General features: G+C 35.9%; 1 protein-coding gene across 1 annotated transcript in view; it reads left to right on the top strand.

The window, feature by feature from the left end:
* The window catches only part of LOC107665907 (myomesin-3-like), a gene marked incomplete at its 3' end in the record, with an annotated part of 40,772 nt that extends 23,585 nt beyond the window's left edge, over positions 1-17,187 (top strand). The window contains exons 7-14 of the mRNA XM_016456970.1: positions 793-881; positions 970-1,014; positions 5,969-6,109; positions 6,342-6,503; positions 9,627-9,768; positions 12,832-13,031; positions 13,137-13,190; positions 17,060-17,187. Coding sequence (XP_016312456.1) covers positions 793-881; positions 970-1,014; positions 5,969-6,109; positions 6,342-6,503; positions 9,627-9,768; positions 12,832-13,031; positions 13,137-13,190; positions 17,060-17,187 — 961 coding nt within the window. The remainder of the gene's footprint in view (positions 1-792; positions 882-969; positions 1,015-5,968; positions 6,110-6,341; positions 6,504-9,626; positions 9,769-12,831; positions 13,032-13,136; positions 13,191-17,059) is intronic.
* Positions 17,188-18,135: the final 948 nt, after the last annotated feature.

Raw genomic sequence — 18,135 nt, 5'->3', positions numbered from 1 at the left:
GGGGGGGGGTTTATGTGTATATACATTTCATTAATTTTTAATTCAGCTTTAGTTTACTTTAAGTTAAACTAAACGACTAGCTGAAATACAATATTAATTTTTGTTTTTGTATTTTTGTTATTTTAGGTAGAAATTTCTGCCAGAATGATAGTTAATAATTATTTGTAAGTTAGAGACCAAGCATTACTTTATTATTTTATTCATTTGTTTTATTTTATCTTTTATTTAATTTGTTTATTTATTTTGGTTATGTTGAAATCACAACAAAAATAAGATAAAACAAGAGAAAATAACAATTCTATTATCTAAAATTAGCATATTTAAGATATAAATATAATATATTACAATATAAATAAATAAATGTACAACAAAAATCACAGAAAACAAGAGGGAAAATAACAGTTATATTGCCTGAAAGATTCATATGTTTATATTCATGTAATAAATAAATAAATATTTTCACAAAATACTTTTCAAGTACAATACAATACATATCAAGTAACGAACATATTTTTTTAATGGTTTTATTTTTAATTAACAACAAAAAACAAAGCCCTGAATAACACATTTCATTTCCTTCTTGAAACACAAGGTGAATGTTTGAGCTTCTGTGCTCCATGCAATTAATGTTCAATAAATTAATTCATTGAAAAATATTGATTTTTAATTCATTTAAAAATACTCAGAACAGATTGCAGATACTTTTATTTTGTACCTCTTCAACAATAAAATATGCCTGCTGTCTAATTTAGTTTTCTTTCTTTCTTTTCTTTTCCTTTCTTTTCTTTTCAGATGTTCTGCTGAAGATGCCGGAGAATACAAGGTTATAGCGAAAAGTTCTCTGGGAGAGGCGACGTCCAGCGCCAGGCTGATAGTCAACTGTGAGTTAATGTTTATCATGTTATTTAGCTGATTCCTTGACTTGTTTTGAGTTTGAACCTTGTTCTTCCTTTATTCTTCCATTTGCAGCACATGAAGGGGCCGAGGCGACACTGAAGCGCTCGTGGATGCCCAGTGAGTGCCTTTGCTCTTCTTAATGCAAAATAAACAGCATTTTGGAGTATTTTATCTGGTCATGCAACCACCAAGAATACTCTAGCAACCACCCGGAACACTCTAGTAACAATATAGCAACCACCTTGGTACACACTAGCAACCTCATAGCAACCACCCGGAACACTCTAGCAACTGCATAGCAACCACCGAACATTCTAGTAACAATATAGCAACCACCTTGGAACACACTAGCAACCTCATTGCAAGTTTAGCAACCACCCGGAACACTCTAGCAACCGCACAGCAACCCCCTAGAACACTCTAGCAACATCATAGCAACCACCAAACATTCTAGTAACAATATAGCAACCACCCGGAACACTCTAGCAACTGCATAGTAACCACAGAACATTCTAGTAACAATATAGCAACCACCCTGGAACACACTAGCAACCTCATTGCAACCACCCAGGGCACTCTAGCAACCAGACAGAACACTCTAGAAACTGCATAGCAACCAGACAATACATTCTAGTAACTGCATAGCAACCACAGAACACTCCAGCAACTTCATAGCAACCAGACAGAACATATTAGCAACTGCATAGCAACCTCCCGGAAAACTCTAGCAACTCCATAGCAACCACTGACTGAACATTATTGTAACCACATAGCAACCATCCTGGAACACACTAGCAACTGCATAGCAACCACCTGGAACACTCTAGCAACTGCATAGCAACACCCAAACATTGTAGTAACAATATTGCAAGCATCCTGGAAAACACCAGCAACCACATAGCAACCACCTGGAACATTCTTGTGACCATATAGCAACCACCTAGGGCACTCTAGGAACAGCCGAGCAACCACCGAACACTCTGGTAACAATATAACAACCACCGAACATTTTAGTAACAATATAGCAACCACCCTGGAACACACTAGCAACCGCATAGCAACCACCCGGAACACTCTAGCAACTGCATAGCAACAACCAAATATTGTAGTAACAATATTGCAAGCATCCTGGAAAACACTAGTAACCACATAGCAACCACCTGGAACATTCTAGTGACCATATAGCAACCACCCAGGGCACTCTAGCAACTCCATAGCAGTAGCCAGACAGAACACTCTAGCAAATGTATAGCAACCAGATAATACACACTAGCAACTGCATAGCAACCACAGAACACTCCAGCAACTGCATAGCAACCAGACAGAACATATTAGCAACTGCATAGCAACCTCCTGGAACACTCTAGCAACTTCATAGCAACCACTGAACATTCTAGTAACCATATAGCAACCACCCTGGAACACTCTAGCAACCGCATAGCAACCACTTCCACTGTATGAACTACATATTGGTTTTGAATAGATTTTAGAAATTTAGCTTTATATATATATGTATGTATGTATGTATGTATAAAATATTACTATTTCAAATAAATGCTGTTCTTTTGAACTTTCTATTTATCTGTGAATCCTGAAAAATAAAATCTATCACTGTTTCCACAAAAATATTCGGCAGCACAACATTGATAATAATCAGAAATGTTCCTTGAGCAGCAATTCAGCATATTAGAATGATTTCTGAAGATCATGTGACACTGAAGACTGGGGTAATGATGCTGAAAATTCAGCTTTGATCACAGAAATAAATTACATTTTAACAGATATTCACAAAGAAAACAGCTATTTTAAATTGTAATGATATTTCATAATATTACTGTTTTTACTGTATTTTTTTCCCAAACATTTGAATGGTAGAGTAAATTGCATTAGGAGAGATGCTTGAATATTTAATATATTGACAATGAAACCACCCATAACAGCCTAGCATTGTTGCATGCAATTTTGTATGCAAACACACTTTGTCATGTATTATTGCAGAGCAGCACACATTTAGAGCAAAAACGACTTCATTACTCCATCTAATATACAGTAGCTAGCATTTTCAAACGAATCTGAATTCCCATTACAGCCCTTCTGCTGATATGAGAGAACATCACAATTCATTTGCAAGCATGTGGAATTGTGTTGTCGAATCACTTCCATCACTTCCAATTCCGTCTCGCCTCAATTCCCTATTCCGTCACTGAGAATGATAGCTAAACAAATAGCACGTCGTCTTCTCAAACATCATCAGCACTGGCCCTCTGTGACGGCCCCCGCAAAGGGTCGTGGCATTTGTCTCATTATACTAATATTTGTCCTCGTCCTTCGGATGGATTTTGGTGCTATTTGCTGGGAATGGAAACTCGAAGGAAAATGGAACAGTTTTTCCATTACACTCCAATGATTTTCTCCGCTCGTACAACAACATATGGCTTAATTGAGTCCTTTCTTACGTTCATTTTCACAGCCTGCCGAAGGCAAGAAGAACACGAACAAAAGCTACTTACTGCCTGTCACTTCATAAATGTAATTAAAAGTGACTGAATTGAAACATTAAAGACTTGATTCCTGTAGAAAACTGTGGCAGCAAGGCTTCATTTTTCATTCTGAGTTAGAGGTAGAAGTGGGCGGTGTGGATGAGTAGTCTTGTATCAGAGAAATGGAATGGTGATTTTTACTGGAAATTAAAGGGAAAACAATATATATATATATATATATATATATATATATATAACTGTGATGATGTCTATTAAATACAAAATTAAATATTATAACGGATGGCTCCAGTCCTTTATTTTGATTGGTTGAGCCGCGTTCGAAGCCGTTGTAAATTACTCTATAAACACACACCTTTGACCTCATTACATCAGTATGTGTTCCCGCGATTCCATGTATTATATATTTCAGCAAAATAACTGTTTGTTATTTATTTAATGAAGTATGAGTGACCCCTACTGACGTTATGTTTGCATCATTCACCTTTCATTTTAAGACCACGCCCTTCCCCTGTCAACAGTGTTGCCAAGTCCACGGTTTTCCTCTGTCCCACTGTCAACAGTGTTGCCAAGTCCACGGTTTTACTCTGTCCCACGGGCAGCTTTGGGGCTCTCTGATCACTGTCTGGTTCCTCTTATACCGACCGACAGGCAGAAACTGAATTCAGCTAAACCTGTAATAAGGACTGTAAAAAGATGGACTAATGAAGCAGAGCGGGATTTACAAGCCTGCTTCGACTACACTGATTGGAGTGTTTTTGGAGCTGCGACCACCGATCTGGACGAGCTCACAGATTCTGTAACATCATGCATCAGTTTCTATGAGGATATGTGCATTCCTACCAGGACTCATTTAACTTACAGCAACGACAAAAAGTTTTGGTTCACTGCAAAACTCAGACAGCTCCGTCAGGCCAAAGAGGACGCCTACAGGAGTGAGGACAGAGTCTTCTCTAAACAGATCAAAAACATACTGACAAAGGAGATCAGAGTGGCTAAGAGGAACTACTCCGAAAATCTGAGAAACCAGTTTTCTGTCAATGACCCTGCATCAGTGTAGAAAGGACTGAAAGACATAACCAATTACAAGATTCCATCCCCCATCACTGTGGAGAATCAACAACTTGCCGACGATTTGAATGAGTTTTACTGCAGGTTTGAAAAACCCTGACTCACACCCCACACCCATTCTGAACTACAAGACACCATCCCCTAGCATTGAGGCAAATCAACAACTTGCTGAAGACTTGAATGAGTTTTACTGCAGGTGTGAAGCTCCCGGTCTCACACCCCACACCCACTCTGACCATCTCTTTACACAGCCATCAACAGCTCCAGCAACCCCCCTCGCCCCCCCTCCTGCACTTCAGATCAGTGAAGATGATGTGAGTCAGGTCTTCAGGAAACAGAAGAGAAGGAAAGCACCAGGCCCAGACGGTGTTACACCAGCCTGTCTAAAAACCGTTGCTGATCAGCTGGCCTCCATCTTCACACAGATCTTCAACAGATTCCCTCAGGAAATCCATCTCAAGAACAGTTAACGTGGCAATAAATGTGACATTTATTTATTTAGCACACATACCTCTTTTTACATTTCCTTGCATTTGTACATAATACCACCTGTACACACAAATACCATCTATTCTCTACTTTGAATATTGAGTATTTTGTATTTAATTTGTTGTATATTTTATTTCTTTTTTACTTATTCTATTTTATTCTTTTTATTATCTGTGTCTTGTCTTGTCACTGTCATTCTGTTTGTGCTGTAGAAGCTTCTGTCACCAAAACAAATTCCTCATATGTGTAAACACACCTGTCAATAAAGCTCTCTCTGATTCTGATTCTGATTCAATTTGGCTAGTTTTGTTTCGCAGACCTGGCAACCCTGCCTTTCAAATAAACTGCTGCCGTGTGGGAGAAACGTTTATTTGCATGTATGTGTTGAAGCCCACAGTTTCTGAAGTGCAGATGGAATGTTATTTAAAAGTTTTCTGTTTCAGGTACAGAACTGTATGTTCAAGTTACACGTTTCTTAAAGGCAAACTCACGCTATGCCGTGAACCAGTATGGTTTAAACTATAAGAGAGATCTGAGAGATGAGCATATGCATGTACGCGAGGAAATATTACATACTGTCTTATAAAATTAATAACACAGCACATGAGATCAGTTCCAGTATCTGTTTTTGTTTGTTTCATCAGATGAGGCATGTTACCACTGATCTATTATAAATAAAGTTACAGAAACTTTCTATACTGTCACTATTTTTCTAGCGGAAGGAGACGTTTAATGATTTAAAAAAAGTTACATATTAATACACCTTTTGCCTTTAATATATGTATTGTGTGGAAACCATTTTATACAAGCAGTAAGCCAAGTGAAGATATGGTTTACAGTGAATTTAGAACAGCTAAGAGGGTTTTAGGCCTTCTGCTTCGTGTCGTGCATAACAACGCCCCTTAGCTGTTCTAAATTCACTGCAACCCATGGCTTCTTGGGTCTTATTGCTTTAATGAATGAAGTAAGAAGAATATAATTTTGCTAACTTTTCCTGTTCTTTCTCGTCCTAGTCCCAGTTCCAGAACCGGACGCTCAGCTGGCCTCCACCTTTCCTCCAACATTTGTGAAAGAAGGTGACAACTTGGTTCTGCAGTGCAGTTTCACCACAGCTTTACTGCCGTTCCAACAGGATGTGACCTGGTACAGAGATGGTGAGACGCTCAACATGGAATTTTGTATAAATAAATAACAATAAAATTGTACGTTTACATTAGTAGATGCTTTTATCCAAAGTAACATCACAAGAATTTGATCTTACAAGACTCACAGTGCAACAATGCCAAGTTTACCACAGAGCCACAACCTGGCAACCACCCAGAACACTCTAGCAACAGCATAGTAACCAGGCGGAAAATGCGTGTAACATAAAACCTGTCTGCTCAGGGCTGGTGCTGCATCAGTCCAGTCGTGTGGAGCTGCAGACGGGTCTGCGATCCGCCAATCTCACCCTGAAGCGAGTGCACAAGGAACATGAAGGCCTGTACAGCGTCCGTCTGCGCATCTGGGAGGGAACCGTCGAGCACAGCGCCTACGTCTATGTCAAAGGTCAGATCCTCAGATACTCTTAGTATTTTAAATATTAAAATAAGCTTAAATATTAATAAGAATTTGTCATAGAAATTCATAACTGGAGATAAAATTATGGAAGTCGGTTTCCCCACTGAAAAAAATAAAAATAAAAAAAGGTAATTGCGACTTTTATCTCACAATTCTGACTTTTTTTTTTTCGCAATTCTGATTTTTTTTTGTAATTGCAAGTTTATACTTTGCGATTCTGATTTTATTTTTGCAATTCTGACTTTTTCTCACAATTGCTAGTTTATGTCTTGCGATTCTGACTATTACCTCCTAATTCTGCCTTTTTCTCACAATTGCGAGTTTATATCTCGCAATTCTGACTTTTTTTTCGCAAATGCAAGTTTGTCTCGCAAATCTGCCTTTTTCTCGCAATTGCCAGTTTATATCTCGCAATTGCGAGTTTATACTTTGCAATTCTGATTTTATTTTCACAATTCTGACTTTTTTCTCGCAAATGCAAGTTTGTCTCGCAAATCTGCCTTTTTTCTCACAAATGCGAATCTATATCTCACAATTCTGACTTCTTTTTTCAGAATTGTCAGATTTAAACTCACATTTGCTTGTTATAAAGTCTGAATTGTGAGATATAAACTTGCGATTGAGAGAAAAAAATCAGAATTGTGGGAAAAAGTCAAAATTGCAATATAAACTTGGAATTGTAAAAAAAAAATAAAAAATCAGAATTGTGAGAATTCTGACTTTATAACACACAATTCTGATTTTAAAACTCGCAAATGTGAGAAAACAGTCAGAATTGGGAGATAAAAAGTCTCAATTACCTTTTTTATTTTTTTATTCAGTGGTGGAAATGGGCTTCCATATAAAATATAGATGAGTCTAAATTGAAAGGCTTCAGAAAATTACTGGACATCTAGAGAAAAAAAAACGGCCCCACTTTATATTAAGTGGCCTTAACTATTGTGTACTTACATCAAAAATTAAGGGCAATGTACATATTGTGTTCATATTGTATTGCAAAACACTTTTGCTGCTATTGAGGTGGGATACGGGTAAGGTTAGGGACAGGTTTGGTGGTATGGGTAGGTTTAAGGGTGGGTTAAGGTGTAAGGGATGGGTCAACTGTGTAATTATAAATGTAATTACATAAATTAATTACAGATGTAATTACATGCAGGTATTTTTAAAATATAAGTACAATGTAAAAACATGTATGTGCACAATAAGTGCATTGTACCAAATTATTCATTTAAATGTAAGTACATAGTTGTTAAGGCCACTTAATATAAAGTGGGTCCAAAAAAACATCAGAACAGAACAGAACAGAATCAGGGTTTTTGCTCTCAGGCAGAGCGAGAAAGAGCTGAACTGATCGTTTGTTGGGTGTCATCGCTCCAGATTATTGGCGATTGAAGAAGTTTAGTGTGTTACAATTGCCGCCTGTCTCTCCTAATTAAGAAATGTAAAACTTGAACTCCTCAGAGACATAATTCTCATGAATCTGTGATGTTCTTTCCAGAGCAGAGTTCCCCTGTCAGCGTAAGTCCTTAAAAGCAAGACGAGGACGGGAATTGAATTTCCTGTTTCATTAAAGGAAGTGGGCCGCTCTGTAAGCCTGCAGTGTAGTAATTAGAAAGTGAGCTTCACTCTGCTGCGTGTGATGTCCTCGCTTAATCTCAGAGGAAAAATTTGCATTACAAATCTGCCAGGTAACAGGAAGGAGCCGGAGGTTGCTCTTATGAGTCTGTTTCATCCTTGTTGGTGGCGATTAAACAGATAAGAGCTTGAGAAGCCCTGCAGCTGTCCTCTTTTAAGAAACATACTGAAGTAAGCTTAACTGTGCTGCGGAGGGAAATTTCATTTTTCAGTGGCTGCTCAGTAACAGGTCAGGGAAACCTAATGGGGTTCCCAGTAATTTATTTTTTATAAAATAGACATAAATGGTAAAATCGTAAAAGTTAAAAATAGACATGAACGATTATTGTTAACTAAAAGCAAAACTACTAAAAATAATTTTTGGTATTCAGATAAAGCTGAACTAAAATAAAATATAAAAATTACATAAACACTTGAAATTAAAAAAAAAAAAAAGTTGTTTCAGTTATTTCTTTATTATTATTAAGAAATAAAAATAGACATGAATGACCGTTTTGCTATTGTTAACAAACTAAAACTATTATGAATAATTTTCATTATTGAAATAAATCTGAAATTTAAAATATAAATAATAAATGAAATAAAAAATACAAATCTTAAATTAAAATAAATGGCGCTCTCATTAATTCATTTATTTATTTATTTATTTATTAGAAATAAAAATAGACATGAATGAAAGTTTTGTTATTGTTAACTAAAACTAAAACTATTAAAAATCATTTTGGTACCGGAATAAATCTGAAATAAAATAAAAATATAATTGTTAGATGAAACACCTGAAATTAAGTTCCCAGTTATTTTTTATTATTAATAAATAAAAATAGACAGTAATGACAGTTTTGCTGTTGTTAACTAAAACTAAAACTATCACAAAAAAATGTTTCAGTAAGTTAAATAAAGCTCAAATAAAATATAAATATTAGATTAAAAATGTAAACTAAAAAAATTCAAAGAAAACTAAATTAAACTAACTGCAATAAAATAAGCCTAAAACTGCAATAAAAATAAATTAAAGCTGAACGGAAATATTTTTTAAAAACCTAATAAAAATTACAAAAGCATACAACAAAAAACTCAAATTAAAATGAAAACTAACTCAAATAAAAAAATCGAAGCTAATTTAAAATATTACTAAATACTAAAATGTAATAATAATAATTATAATTTATGTATAATACTAAAATGACACTGATGAATGAGAATATTGTTGACATTCATAGAACTAAAATAAACGTGGATGGCAGCTCAGATGATTTGATCTTGTAAGAGTTTGATGTGTTCATACTGAAATTTTATTCTTTTTATCTTGTCAAATCTGAGCACTATTTGAGACATTGTTGAGACCTCTTCTGAACAACAGAGGAGATGCATTTGAGATTACAAGGGCCTTTTTTTTCAGGAAAAACATCTGGAAAATTCAAGCTCAGTGCCATATGTCAGTTTGTTTCCTCTCTATCTCTCTCTGTCTGTGTGTAGATGGACCTGCGGTTGTGGTCGGCGCTCCAGGTTCTCCTCTACAGGTGAAGTGTTCTGATGTGAACCGGGATTACGTGTTCCTCTCGTGGATTCCTCCCAGCGCAGACGGAGCCGCTTCTGTGCAGGGTTACTTCATAGAGAGGTGAAGCATGATCCACGATGTTCTTCTGACGGTCGCTCTCATGAGCTCTCATCTTAAGAGAGATCCGAGCAGCTTCTAGCTGTTTCTAGGGATAAAACTTGAAATGAAAGACATCATGGTGAGAGAGTATGAGTGCCTAACCTTCCTGTCTCCTAGCAACATGCTGCTTCACTCTACAATGTTCTGCCAGTTTTTGTCTTGTTGTCTTGTGTTTAGTTTTTGAAGATAATTGCATCTTATTATGGATACTTGTGGAGTCCAAATGTCTGAGACCACCACTGGAAATGCTTCTGTTTTGCCTTTTTTTATACAATTATTTTTCCATTATGAAACTAAATTATAAGCATAATAGTTTGAGTGAAAAGTTGACTGAATTTCTAAATATCCAAACATTTGGTTTGTCCTTTTTGTACTTTAATGACAGAGTTTTAGAATCAGAATGACATTTATTGCCATTTATTGTTCTGTCAGACAAAAATAATAGCTAAGACAGATAATAAAAATGAAGATACACAAATTCAAAGTATATTATATAAAAATACACAAAAGACAAAATAGACAATATTTGTCAAACTTTATATAGACAAACTTTGGTGTTTTAAATGATTGCTAGGGTGTTGCTAGGGGCTAGTTTTAATGCATTGCTATACTATTTCTTGAGTGTTCAGAATGGTTGCTAGGGGTTGCAATGTTCTGAGAGGTCTTTAATGCATTGCTATGCTGTTGCTAATGTCTTTTGTGTGGTTGCTAGGGCGTTTCTAGGGGGTGCAAAGATTTGAGTGGATTTAAATGCATTGCTATGCTGTTGCTAAGGTGTCCTGAGTAGTTGCTATGAGGATGCAAAGTTCTGAGTGGTTTTTAATGCATTGCTATGCTGTTGCTAGGGTGTACTGAGTGGTTGCTAGGGCATTACTAAGGGTTGCAAAGTTCTGAGTGGTCTTTAATGCATCGCTATGCTGTTGCTAGGGTGTCCTGAGTAGTTGCTAGGGCATTGCTAACGGTTGCAAAGTTCTGAGTGGTCTTTAATGCACCGCTATGCTGTTGCTAGGGTGTCCTGAGTAGTTGCTAGGGGTTGCAGAATTCTGAGTGTTTTTAACGCATTGCTATGTTGTGGCCGGTGTGTTGCTAGGGTGTTGCTATGGGGTTGCTCATAAGTTCAGAGTAGTTTTTAATGCATTGTTATGCTGTTGTTTGAGTGTTCTGAGTGGTTGCTAGGGCGTTTCTAGGGGGTGCAACGTTTTGAGTGGTTTTTAATGCATTGCTATGCTGTTGCTAGGGTGTACTGAGTGGTTGCTAGGGCATTGCTAAGGGTTGCAAAGTTCTGAGTGGTCTTTAATGCATCGCTATGCTGTTGCTAGGGTGTCCTGAGTAGTTGCTAGGGGTTGCAGAATTCTGAGTGTTTTTAACGCATTGCTATGTTGTGGCCGGTGTGTTGCTAGGGTGTTGCTATGAGGTTGCTCATAAGTTCAGAGTAGTTTTTAATGCATTGTTATGCTGTTGTTTGAGTGTTCTGAGTGGTTGCTAGGGCGTTTCTAGGGGGTGCAAAGTTTTGAGTGGTTTTTAATGCATTGCTATGCTGTTGCTAGGGTGTCCTGAGTAGTTGCTATGGGGATGCAAAGTTCTGAGTGGTTTTTAATGCATTGCTATGCTGTTGCTAGGGTGTCCTGAGTAGTTGCTATGGGGATGCAAAGTTCTGAGTGGTTTTTAATGCATTGCTATGCTGTTGCTAGGGTGTCCTGAGTAGTTGCTATGGGGATGCAAAGTTCTGAGTGGTTTTTAATGCATTGCTATGCTGTTGCTAGGGTGTCCTGAGTAGTTGCTATGGGGATGCAAAGTTCTGAGTGGTTTTTAATGCATTGCTATGCTGTTGCTAGGGTGTCCTGAGTAGTTGCTAGGGGTTGCAGAGTTCTGAGTGTTTTTTAATGCATTGCTAAAACCGGTGGCCGGTCTGTTGCTAGGATGTTGCTATGGGGTTGCTCATAAGTTCAGAGTAGTTTTTAACTCACAAGAACAGAACAGGTGTTCTGAGTGGTGACTATAATATTGCTAGTTGGTTGTTAGGCAGGTCTGTATGGTTCATGAGTGAGGCAGTTATTGGGGTGTTCCGATTAGCCAGCTTGTTGTTAGGGTGTTCTGTGTGGTGATTATGATGTTGCTAGGTGGTTGTTAGGGTGTTCTATGTGGTTGCTGTGGTGTAGCTATGTTGTTGCTAAGGTGTTCTGAGTTGTTAGATGGTTGTTAGGGTGTTTTGCATGGTTCAAGAGCGAAGCCAGGCAGTTATTAGAGTGTTCTGAGTGGTTGCTATGATGTTGCTAAGGTGTTTTTATGGTATTTCTAGGCAGTTGTTAGGGTGTTCTGAGTAGTTGCTAGGGCATTGCTAGGTGGTTGTTAGGGTGTTCTGAGTAGTTGCTAGGGCAGTGCTTGATGGTTGTTAGGGTGTTCTGAGTAGTTGCTAGGGCATTGCTAACGGTTGCAAAGTTCTGAGTGGTCTTTAATGCATCGCTATGCTGTTGCTAGGGTGTCCTGAGTAGTTGCTAGGGGTTGCAGAGTTCTGAGCGTTTTTTAACGCATTACTATGTTGTGGCCGGTGTGTTGCTAGGGTGTTGCTATGAGGTTGCTCTGCAGAGTTCTGAGTGTTTTTTAATGCATTGCTAAAACCGGTGGCCGGTCTGTTGCTAGGATGTTGCTAGGGGGTTGCTCATAAGTTCAGAGTAGTTTTTAATGCATTGTTATGCTGTTGTTTGAGTGTTTTGAGTGGTTGCTAGGGCGTTGCTCAAATATTCAAAGTAGTTTTTCATGCATTTTTATGATGTTGCTTGATTGTTCTGAGTGGTTGCTAGGGTGTTGCTAGGGGTGCACAGTTGTTCAGAGTAGTTTTTAATGCATTGTTATGCAGTTGCTTGAGTGGTTGCCATGGTGTTGCTAGGTGATTGCTAAAGTGTTCTCCTTGATTTCAACGGCAACCACCACTACTGATAAAGCTGCAATAAATGCATATCATTACTCTGGTGGTTTATTATGTTCAAAATGCTCTTATGTCACAGTCTCTTCTCTCTCGTGCAGGTGTGACATCGGTGTTGGGAAGTGGGAACGCTGTAATGATGTCATCCAGAGGGAGTGTCATTATCCTGTCATGGGATTGAAGGAAAACACAATGTACCAGTTCTGTGTGTGTGCAGTCAACCAGGCAGGCGTGGGCCGTCCGTCTAAACCCACTGACCCCATCCTGACCTCTGACCCCCTGGAGCCCAGCAGGACTACGGGTAAGAGCGTCTTCATGAATTATAAAGAAAGTCTCTTATATGATACTGGCAGCATCCATCTGTATCTCTGATCTCCTGCTTTCTTCTCGTCTCTCTCTCTGTCAGTGGTGAAGGTGGATCGCGGGAGAGAGATTGTGATCACTAAGGACCAGCTGGAGGGTGAGTAGATCGCAACGCTCATGAGTTCAGACTGATGCAGTCGGTCGAAGAGATAAGAAGAAATACATGCTTCTACACTCACACACAAGCTCAGATTTACTGTAGATAGAGGAGATAGTCTTTATCATGTGATGTTTCATTGCATCAAATCACACTGTAGGGTTGAATGTCACCAAAATGGTCAAGAACATTTCATGCTGAAATCAAAAGAAAAAAAGTAATGGTATTTTAGTATAGCAATGAAAATGCTTTTATGGTGTTTGTTTTAGTTACCAATAATAACCTTGCAGAATACATTGCATAAATTACAATTTAAGGAAAAAATGTGCTCAATAGTAGGGCTGCACGATTATGACAAAAATCATAATTTTCGATTATTCCCTTGAAAGTGTAATTGCAATTATTAATTATGATTATTACAATTTACATTGAATGCATGCCATATATTGATATGAAAGTGGAAAACACTCTTCATGAAAAACTTTTCTATAGCATTAAGCGTCAAATCTCAACTATACATTGGTTTGGTTTCTTCTTTAAATAAAAAAGTAAAAATATGCATGGAAAAGTGTAATTGCAATTATTAATTATGATTATTACAATTTACATTGAATGCATGCCATATATTGATATGAAAGTGGAAAACACTCTTCATGAAAAACTTTTCTATAGCATTAAGCCTCAAATCTCAACTATACATTGGTTTGGTTTCTTCTTTAAATAAAAAAGTTAAAATATGCATGGAATTATAATGTTATACTAAAAAATAAAAGATGTTTTGCATAGTTTTATGCTATTATTTGAAGCAACTGCATGTCATATTTGTATATGAAAATAAGTTGAAAACACTCTTCCTGAAAAACATTGATAGCAAGATAACATGTAGAAAAAAAAAACACACCTTAAGCACGCAGAATAATGTAAGTGGACTTTTTTTATTTTTTGTAATTGCGCCTTTGAACGATTACGTAATTGTGGCATCCGTAATTGTAATCCCAATTAGATATTCGATTAATTGTGCAGCCCTACTCAATAGTCAGATTTCCATGCTAAAATCATAAGAAAAAAATTAACTATATTTTTCATAAAGAATGAAGCCTACAGTAATTTAGCACCATAAAGATTTTATGTATTGTAACCATTATGTTCAAAACAATTAAGTAAACTTACTTTATGTATTATCATTAATGTAGTGCAAAAAAATAAATGTTTATTATTTAATTTGTGAATAAAATGTATATAAAATGGCAGCATTTGTTGAACTGCCACTAATTCTAATTTAAATAACAAACATAAATATATTATAGTAAGGAGAATCTACTAGTAAGGTTCACCATTAAGAATAATGAAACTTTTTAAAGAAATAAATAAAACATTTAATATTATAATGTTAGGATATAGCGTTGTTTATCTATCAATATTGTAGTTTGTATTAGTTTTTTATGTTAGTAGTACATTTATGTTTATAATTTCAGTTTAAATTTTTATTTTATTGTTTTAGTAATTTAGCAAATTTGTAGTTTGTTTTTATCATTTCAGTTTTTTTTCATGTCTTTTATGTATTTATAGTATTTTTTTTTTTTTTTCAATTTTAGTTATTTTAATAACTAAAAGTTAAACTAAAGGAATATGAGAAATGTTGTAAAATGAAATAAAATAAGTTAAAAAAAATTTATTTTATTTCAGTTAACATTTATTTCAAGTAATTAATTTTTTTATTATTTTCTTATTTATTTTTATGGTTTTAGTTAACGATAATAACCTTGCAGGATACATTACATAAATGAGAATTTAAGGGAAAAATGAGAAATTGCCATGAAAATAATTTTACGATGCTTCATTTTCTTAATGCAAAAAATTCATTTCATATTTCTGTTCTTTGATTTTGAGGGGAAATATTACCTGCACATATTCTTGACAGGATTCATTAGATTCACCCTTAAACAACTGATTTGTTGCTCCTGTCATCTCTTCTAAGATGTATTTCTTTTTCATTAATTAACCACCCTAAAAAATTTACGGCTCGGACAGTTATGATGATGAATTTCCTCTGTTTCATAGGGCAGATCTCATATGAAGCATTCGCAGGTGGACTGTGCTCCCCAGTATGTCTAAAAGTTTCTATGCATGAATGCAAAACACACACACACACACACACACTGCAGTACTCGGTAAAACCACTCAACAGGTTCATATGGGCTCTTTACGCTCCTCATAATGGCCCGTGAGTCCCTGGTGTTGCCATGGCAGTTAGCAGCACAGCGTACACCATTTAAATCTTTAAGCTTCAGAGACATATCATCATCTTTTTAATGCTGAGAGACAATAAAACTGCCTCAGTCTTTATTGCTATTGCTCATCACTAGATAAATTAGCTCTGTTACAAACCCTAGTGAGCTGCCTTGCTGTCTGTGATCTACATAGGCAGTTGCCTGCTAAGGAAGCATCCTAACTGACTCGCAATTGATTTCAGTACAGTTTGGCGACTAAGTCATACATAAAAATGCATCTAAATGCTTAACCCTCTAAGCATTTATATTGATTATATATTTTATTCATCCTTCATGGAAATGCATTAAGAAGCCACTAATTATAAAAATAAGAATCATGATGTTTATTATGCATATTTTGTTTGGGGGAATATTCATCTCTGATTTACTGAACAAGTCTGTTGTACATTAAAAAACCATTAAACTCACTATTTGCATTATCATTTCAAGTTTTCATTTCAAGTAAAAATATTACAGGTCTAATAATGTCCTTGAAAAAAAATTTGAATGCCAAACTTGTTGCTATGACAAATTTGTCATTTATGTTTTATGTTGTTTTAACCCATGTTTAGTGAAAATTCGGTATCTTTGTATTGCCTCCTACAGTGGATCTGTGAGGGCTGATATCTAGTGTAGTGTCATTTTAGTAAGCATTGATATTGAGGGTATATATTTTCTTCATCCTACATGCATTAGGAAGATACTAATTATAAAATAAGAATCGTGATGTTTATGTGTATTTTATTTTGGGAATATTTATCTATGATTTACTGAATGAGTCTGTTGTAAGAATAACATTAAAAAACATTAAAACATTGTCATTTCACAAGTTAATTTTTTTTTATATATGTATTTATTTTATTGTTTTTATGTATTATTATTATTATTATTGTTTAATATTGCCATTTTTCTTTCATTAAAAATGTTGAGAAAAAATATTGCAGGTCAAATACTGAATGTCCTTGAAAATAAATTTCAGAGTGTTTTGTTATTTTAACCCATATTTATTGAAAAATAGGTATCTTTGCATAGCCTTCTACCGTTTTCCTACAACTGATAACCGAGGGTTGACATCTAGTGCTATATTATTTTAGTATCATTTATGTGCTATTATAGTTTTTGTTAATATTTTGAATTAGATTTTATTTTTATATTTTCTCTTTTCATTTTAATTTTAATTTAAATTTAAGTTTAGTTTTTTTTGTCACTTTTATTAGGTTTTATTAAATGTATGTATAATTTTTATTAATTGTTATTTGTTAGTTTTAGTATATTTAGTTTTAGTTCTTTTAGTACCTCAAATTAGGACTAAACGAAAATGAGAAATGTTGCCTTTTTTATACTTCGAAATATTATATTTATATATTTTTGTTTTATTTTTTATTATTTTAAATTTTATTTTTTTTTTATTTCAGTTAATGTTTATTTTATTTCAAATAATTCAATGTTTTTATGGTTTTAGTTAATAATAACCTTGGTCTAGTGTGACCATGCCTTTACCCGTTCTCCATGAGTCCCTCGCTCTCCTGCTCTTTTCTGCATGCTGTATGTTGCCAGTGTTCTGCACCATTCTCAATGTCTCCTCTTTGCCGTCCACAGGTCAAATCCGAGTACCGTTCTCCCCCACTGATATGCGAGTTTGTGAGCTTAGCGACACCTACGCTGTGCTGAGCTGGACTGAACCAGATCCGCGGGGCAGAGAGCCTCTCACCTACTTCGTGGAGCGGGTGAGAGTTGACCTTCATCCCGCGTACTGCTTGCAGTTCAGTTCATTAAGACCGGCCCTGCGGGGTCCTGCGCTCCTGCGCTTGTCGTTTTTACCCTCGACTGCAGGCCTTACAGTTGCGTTGGCTTTACACACCGAGCCAAATTAACGTTGCACTTTGACTAGCTGGCTAATTAGAGACTGTGAAAGCTGTATCCTGGGTGGCAGCAGGTGCAAAGCGAACGGTTCATTAAAAGCATAGAGACCTTAATGCAGCTCATCCGTGTTATGTGACGGCTGCATAATGTGTTTCCTTTCCACTTCAAAGCACTTGCCGTTTTTCTGAGATGTGCTTTGGTTTGCATGTGTGACTTTGAGCAGACAGAATCATCTTTTTAGACTAGATATATGCATCTTTGCAATCCATGCACAAAATGTTTAGGCACTCTGTTAAAAAATAACTAGCAACCCAAAGCTAGTTAACTGGACAGATCTAGTTTGTTGACTTGTTTTATTCCACATCTGTAAGTTGCTTTGGATAAAGCATATTAATGAATAAATGTAAAAATGTAAATGTTGGGTTTGATGGGTTCAGTGTTATCTTAGTATTATTTATTTACTATAAATAATATTTATTGATATTTTAAAATTAATTTTTATTTTTTTATTTTCAGTTTTATTTTTTATTGTTTTTTAAAAATTCTATTTTGCTTTTTTTTTTTTTTTTTTTTTTTTTTTTTTTTTTTTTTTTCTCGGTATTAGTCATTTTAAAGTACTTCAACTTAATCTTATTTATTTCAGTTAAATGCCAAGACAATCTATAGTTCCCTTTCAGTCGGTCACTCCGAGTCCCATCGGTGACCGACGAAATGGGATCTCGCTTAGAGAGACCAATCCACTTCGAGTGTAAACTAAATGAGCCAATGCACATTGGCATGCGATGATTGCATCCAGCTGCCGCTGATCACAG

The sequence above is a fragment of the Sinocyclocheilus anshuiensis genome, unplaced genomic scaffold (assembly GCF_001515605.1).
Source record: "Sinocyclocheilus anshuiensis isolate Anshui unplaced genomic scaffold, SAMN03320099.WGS_v1.1 scaffold992, whole genome shotgun sequence".
Classification (NCBI taxonomy): domain Eukaryota; kingdom Metazoa; phylum Chordata; class Actinopteri; order Cypriniformes; family Cyprinidae; genus Sinocyclocheilus; species Sinocyclocheilus anshuiensis.
Note: the sequence above shows the minus strand (reverse complement) of the source record. Positions and strands in the feature narration are given on the sequence as shown.